This window comes from Oculina patagonica, chromosome 1, assembly GCF_052425735.1.
Source record: "Oculina patagonica isolate OP01 chromosome 1, crgOcupat, whole genome shotgun sequence".
NCBI lineage: Eukaryota > Metazoa > Cnidaria > Anthozoa > Scleractinia > Oculinidae > Oculina > Oculina patagonica.
The window spans coordinates 23,847,094-23,853,875 of NC_135758.1; the positions used below are offsets into that span (position 1 = coordinate 23,847,094).

At 38.7% G+C, this 6,782-nt stretch overlaps 1 protein-coding gene across 1 annotated transcript; it reads left to right on the forward strand.

Moving 5' to 3' along the window:
• Window positions 1-90: 90 nt before the first annotated feature.
• On the forward strand, window positions 91-5,196 carry LOC144661744 (tektin-like protein 1). Its single transcript, XM_078522572.1, has 4 exons — window positions 91-837; window positions 2,350-2,787; window positions 3,190-3,285; window positions 4,214-5,196. Exons 1-4 carry the CDS (start codon window positions 469-471, stop codon window positions 4,514-4,516), a joined length of 1,206 nt encoding a protein of 401 aa, XP_078378698.1. The 5' UTR covers window positions 91-468; the 3' UTR covers window positions 4,517-5,196.
• The last annotated feature ends 1,586 nt before the right edge of the window (window positions 5,197-6,782 follow it).

Here is a 6,782-nt window from a genome sequence, read left to right on the forward strand (position 1 = left end):
TAATAGATGAAACGATTTGCATAACATTCAGGCAATTCATGATACCAAAGCAGGAGCCCATACTGGGCTCCTGACCAAAGGTAACGTGAGATTATCTTTCAAGATGGTGTGACACTGCTGTGACGAAAAATTTTAAACTGATATCGTGTCACGCAACAGCTGTTAGATGTAAATTGTGACGTGAGATAAAAGCGATAACTTTGACGGGTAATCAGACCTCTTTAGATCCCTTTGTTTGTTTTCTTCATTCAGAATTTCTTATTTGATGACTTTTTTCACATTTCTATGCATTTTTAATTATTTGCGTTCTAATCCGGGAAGTCACACGTATTGTTTATCCGGGTTAATTAATGCGAAAACGAGGCTAATTAGTTGCCATAGTGACACTGTGAGCTTCCGCGCGGTTTTACACAACAGAAGGTCGTGCCGCATTCTGCCCACAGACAGTGCAAGAATTTTGTTGAAGAAATGGAAATTACACGGGCTACTATCGGCTCCGATTCTTGGAAGAATGCAAGTATAAGAAACATCAGGCTCTCTCAGACAGTTTTGAATCGTAGCGACAAAGCATGCGAGCTGGGACAGCAGTTAGATCCTCTTCCATCGCTAAGGGACACGAGTATTCAACAAAGCAACGCCAGAATTCATGCCTATGTTCGGGCGACAAGGGCCGTTTTAGTGAAGCTACGAGAAAGCTTATTAGACACGAATGAAGAGATCAAATCTCTTTTAAGAGGAAAGCAGGATTTAGAGAAGACCCTAGAGCATATACGAAAAGATATCATCTTAAACACAAAATCTGCAATGCAAAGACAGACAAGACCATCACGAGAAAAGGTAACATGATCTTCTTGTCTGTGCGCTTTTCCATTTCAATTTTTTTATGAAAATCATAAACAGCCTCAAGTTTAAAAGTTCTGTTTTTTAAGAAACTAAGGAATGTCAAACACTTAAGAAGAAATTAATTTGAGCTGCATTGTAATGTGCCCAAGGCGAATATATTATTCAATTCCTTAATTGAATGACTCTCTCCGTTGTTTCATTGTAAGCAATCTCTTTTTGTGGTAATTCTAGTTGATATATAACCATAAGCTAAGTATCACTCTCCGATGAAAGCGATTGAAAAAGAAGGTGGTATCGTTTTCTCGGCAAAATTTCAAAATATGGAAACAATTCTTTTGCAGTTAGCTGTTAATGAATTCAGTCTAAAGGCAGAACATTGGAAGAAAAAATTCTGACAATTATCCCAATTAAAGTTAAAAAGTTAAAATTTGTGTTAAACACTATTGTTTATTTTAGCGTGTTTGCGTTCAATCCGCATAACGAAGTAGAATTTTAAGAATTAATACAGTATTATGCTTTTGATCAAGTAACTACATGTATGTAAAACAAGACAATGGCACACAAACTTTTTATTACATTTTATTGTTCTAATCTCAGCATGGGGGTATAATTTATATTTTTTAACAAAATTCCTGGGTCGCATCTAAACTCCCATAATTTATGGTTAAAACATGTGGAAGGTTCAAAGATAAATACTGTTTTCAATTTTATTTTTTTTAACTTGGTAAAATAACAACCTTGTAAATGTTATATATATACTAAGCAGGGTGGGGTGGGGGGGGGTTAAGGCTGAAACCGTGAAGCCCTAGAATTTTTGTCCAGGAGACTGGAGCCTTATGGTTTCGCTGCTTTAAGCCCTATTAGGGCTCTAAGCAGGGTCTGGAGCCCTGGAACTCTAAACTCCTTTGGGACCCTGCCAAGTTGGTAAACAGTGCATTTGTAACTTACAGTAAGAGGTCCCAATTTGTATACAGTGTTTATACACTGTAGGAAAAATCAGGCAACTTGTGCAAAATTCCAGAATGACATTTTAAGTTTTAAAACTTAGTGAATTCCTGGTTGTAATTTATCTCTTAAAAATACATGCAGATACAGGGCTACAAAATATATTTTTTCACTTGAAAGGACATACTGTATGTCCTACCAAGACACCATCTTGGTCGGACAAAACAAAATTGTGGTCAGACAAATTTTTATTCATCGTTGTTGTAAAATGATTAATGATCAAAAAATTGTCCAGATATTATGTCCTACCACACTTGGAATTTTGTCGGACATGAGCAAACTTTTGTCGGTCAATGTCCAATGACTGACTGTTATTTGCAGCCCTGAGATAATTCATGCAAAAAGGCCTCATGGGTTATTATAAACTACATGTATGTTATGATGATTTTTATTTTTTGCAGGTAAAAACATAATTTCCCCCCTTACTAAGTAAGAACTCATAGATTTGTGTTAATCTGTTCAATTAAATTATGACTTTTTTATGACTTTTTTTGTCTCCAGGATCCTGATGGTGCAGATGATCTCCTTGCTGCTGAGCGTCAGCATTTATTAAAGTTGAAGCGCATTCTAGAAGCACAGCTACGTTCTGTTCAGAAACAGCTTCAAGTACTTGATGGCGCCAGGAAAAGGCTCACAGCCTCCTTACAAGAGAGGTCAAGGGTGCTGGACCTCATATGTCATGCTGTGTCTTCAGTGCGGGGAGCAGGAATCAAGGACCAGGCAGAGAAACCTATCACACCGCCTGTAGAGCCACTGGGACCTTACACACCTGAGTGTGCAAGGGTGATTGGTACAGCAGCAGAAGCCAGGCAGAGGTCTACTAATCTGCGTAAGGAAGTTGCTGAAGCCATCGAGCAGACAGTTAAGCTGCAAAAGGCAGCACATCAATCTGTCAATGATGGACTAACACAGAAAGTTGCTGAAACAGTCACAATGAAGGTGAGTTGGGATTGATTGATTGATTGATTAATTACACTATGTATCTTTCATTATCAACATATGGATTCCTGATTTCTCTATCCTCCAGGAGAAACAAAAATTTGGTTACAGAAATTTGGAAGTTTGAGAAATCTGTGGTAAAATTACAGTGTTTGACTGAGAGAAGGAAAACTGCTATTGGTTCGAATTATTTGGAGTTTCGAGAAATTAGGATTCACTGTACGTTTGTTATCAATCTCCTCTGGTCTCTTCTGATCCCTCAGTTTAAACTCGCATAGGTCATTGAGTACTTCCCGTGAGTTACTAATCCATTGAAATTATTTTTACATGAAGATACAATTTAAAGTTTTTTGTTTTGCTGAGTTGAAAATATCATAATTTTCGTTGGTTATTTTTTGTTAGCAACACCTTTTGGTTGGGGCTGGTGAAACTCGCATGGCCATTCACCGCAGCAAGCGCTGGTATGATGCAACAGAGATGGCACTGGGATATACACTGGTAAGTCATGAATTATTATGATTAACACTGCCGTATTTATAAAATAATAAGCATGCAGTATTTATGGTTAGAGAGGAGGGACAAAACACGCGCTGGCCGCACGAGAATTTTCAAACTGCGCGGCAGGAGATGAATTTTGAGATGTGAGGCAGTGTCAGAACAGACTCTACCCTTACACTAGACACTGCACGACTGCAACCGAATGACGAAGAGCCAACAACAACTAATGTTAAAAATAAGAAGGAGAACAATTACACGGGATACATCAAAATATAAAAACACAAATTAGCCGACAGAAAAAAGCAAAATGGTCACGCAAGCTGTGTCGTTCAAATACGTCAGGAGAAGCCAGCGCGAGGCCACACAAGCACAGCAGCAAGCACACAAAATGTGAGCGACCTGGCGAAGTCCCTTCGATTTGTTTGGTATGGACGGATTTTGAGGATTCTTTTCCCACTCACGCCTGAAGCGAAGACACCTCATGACGATGTGAATGTAATACTGACTGTCTGAGGGACGGTGCAATCACGGATCATTAACCAAGCGGGGATTTTGGACAGTGAACGAAGATTGTATATTAAAGTGCAATACACTTGAAGAGGAAACTATACGCACCTCAGTGGCCTAGGACAAAAGCTAGCACTGTAAGCAGAGAAGCCAAGGGATTGTTACTACAAACTGCCTTGCAGTAGTTTGCTGTAGCTGGTTGGGTAAAATGAGTTAATTTTGATATATGGATTTAATGCTCTGAATGCACAATAGCTATTTATTAATACTTACATGTATTGTTCTCTTATTTTATTTACTGCTTACCTTACCCATGAAGGAATGGTAATTCTTATTACTCAGAGATTTTTTTCTGTATCAGTAAACAGTCATGTTCTCTGGTCTTGTCTAACTCAAGTTTTACACTGTTCTATTACAATAGGGACCTGTGTCTTATTCTGATCTAACCACACGTGAGCGTCTTGACCGCCCAGCTGTACAGGTCCACCAGCGTCACCCTGGTAACCAGCTACCTGAAGCTCGTGAAATCGTTAAGGGAGGGGAGGGTCTACAGGAATCCTTGAATGCTACAGCACGAAATGTTGGTCTCTTGAGGCTTACTAAAAAGAGGGTTGACGAAGATGCTAGAGATAAGCACCATGCTGCCTTGATTGATGCTAGTGTTACACGCACACGTAGGCGTCTAGGAAATCATCGCTGGGTGATAAATGGCATTGGATGTTAACTCGGGGTTGAAATCACTTGTCCTCAGTTTAAGACTTGTTGGTTCTTATTAAAAACAACCTTCCTATTTTACCAAAAAGTAAATACTAAATGTGGGTCTTAAAATGTCTTATACAACTTTGCAAACTGTTATTTGATTCTTTCCATGCTCACTGAGCTGTGATTCCATTTTGGCTTGATTGTGAAGAATATAATTAATATACAGTATACGAGTGAAAAGAAATGATAATTTATCTTGGAATTCTGCATTTCACAGGCAATTATTGCACTCCAAAATCACTACAATTACTAGATTTTTCTTTCTATCACTATGGAAATGAGATTTAAAAAAGGAAACATGTTCCACCAAAGACTTGGTTTGTAAATAAAATTAATTGTGTCTCTTAACATTGTTTTATTTATTAAAAAAGAGTGAAAGATACCACATCGCATATTTTAATTTATTAAGTTTAAATAAGAATCTGTCTTTATTTTGATTTTGCAACAAATGGCAGGTTGATACCAAAAGTACTTATTAAACAATTTCCAATGATAATACAAATAAGCTTTAAATAGTTTAATTTTTTCTATTCTACCTTAGTTGGTTGGTTTGAGTAACTTTCCTATTTGATGTGTGGTAAAAAAAAAACAAGATAGATGAGAGTGTTATAGTGTCAATAAAAATCTTAAAGATTAATGTGATTAGTGATTAATGTTATGTTTTGCATTCAAAAATTCCTTGCCCCTTTTATGGGAACTGTCTGGAAAACAAGACCGGGTGGTGGTGGGAGGGGGAGCCCAGGGGTGTACTCAGTTATGTTTTGGGTGGGTAGGTGCCGCCAGGGTCTCTAAAGTACTACCCCGTTTTAGAAAGAATTTGCATCCAAAATGATACCCCGTTCTAGGAACAGTTCAACTTTTTAACACCCCGTTTTGGCTGGAAATAATTGAAATTTTCGTGCGTTCAAAATATTATACCCCGTTCTAGATCGGGAGCCCAATATCACGACCCCGTTGGGCGGCACATACCCTAATAGGTATTTTGGGGGAGTACCCCTCCCATGGGGGGGGGGAGAAACAGGGTAGGATGTGTCAAAAACCACTAAATTCCTAAAGTAAAAGGCAAATTGCAAACGAAATACAGTAAAGAGATACCCTATTCCAGCCATGTTTCTATCAATTTTTCAGATTATGGTTATCGTAATGGGTACGGTGGCAGTTTTCGAAAGGTCTCACATGAATGGCTCGCTGCTCTTAGACAGAACAATCAACAGGAGCAATTCCCCGGTCCCTGAAAACAATAGCAACTGGTACACGAGAAGAAAAGTGAAATTACAACGTTAAATATCCATTAATTATACATTCTCCACACCAGACTTAAGCCAATACTAAACAGACTAAAGCCGATTCAAGTGACGGGGATGATCAAATGGGGGCAAAAATCACAACCCCAAAAAAATCCCTAAGGCTCTTGAAAAAAGGGGAAAAAATCCCTGAACCAAAAATTACCCCCCCCCCCCAAAAAAAAAAAAAAAAAAAAACTCCCATGCCGTATTTCTGACCCTTAAATTTCCAGAAAGGGAAACAAACATCCGCTACTTAAATCAAGCCACCCATGGAAATACTTGCCAAATTTCTCTACCCAAAAAATCCTGGAATCAAAAATTCCTAACCCAAAAAAATCCTTTTATCATCCCCGTCGATTGAAATCCTGAGTACCCCCCTGGGACTATCTACTTGTTAGTTTCAGACTAAAACCTCAATGGCAGTACTCAGTAACATCAACAGGACATTCCTGAGGGGCCTAGCCTCTGCGCGGATGCAGGCGTGTCATAACCCATGCACTTTCGAGATGCATGTAAACCTTTGCGTAAATTTAAAGTCGCAAATGAATATATGGTGAAAATCGATGATGTGATGTTAGAGTAGGAGGCAACAGTGATGCAGCCTCATTGCGGGGTCATAAGGTTCGCACGGGCGCTGGAAAACCTGGAAAGTCCTGGAATTTTATTGCGGCACTTTCTAGGACTGGAAAGTCCCGGAAAAAGACAAACCGAGTCCGGGAAAGTTCTGGAAATCTGTTAAACCCGGCATAGTAACACCAGAATTCTCAGATCTATCATTCTAAAAAATGTATGGCAGACAGTAAGGAGAAATAATATTGAGATCTTGGGAGTTAAAGGGTTAATGTGCATTTTGGAGTCCTGAAAAAAAATCAATGTGAGTCCTGGAAAATTCTTTGTGTAAAAGGGTACGATAAACACTTTGAAATCATTCATTTCCGTGCA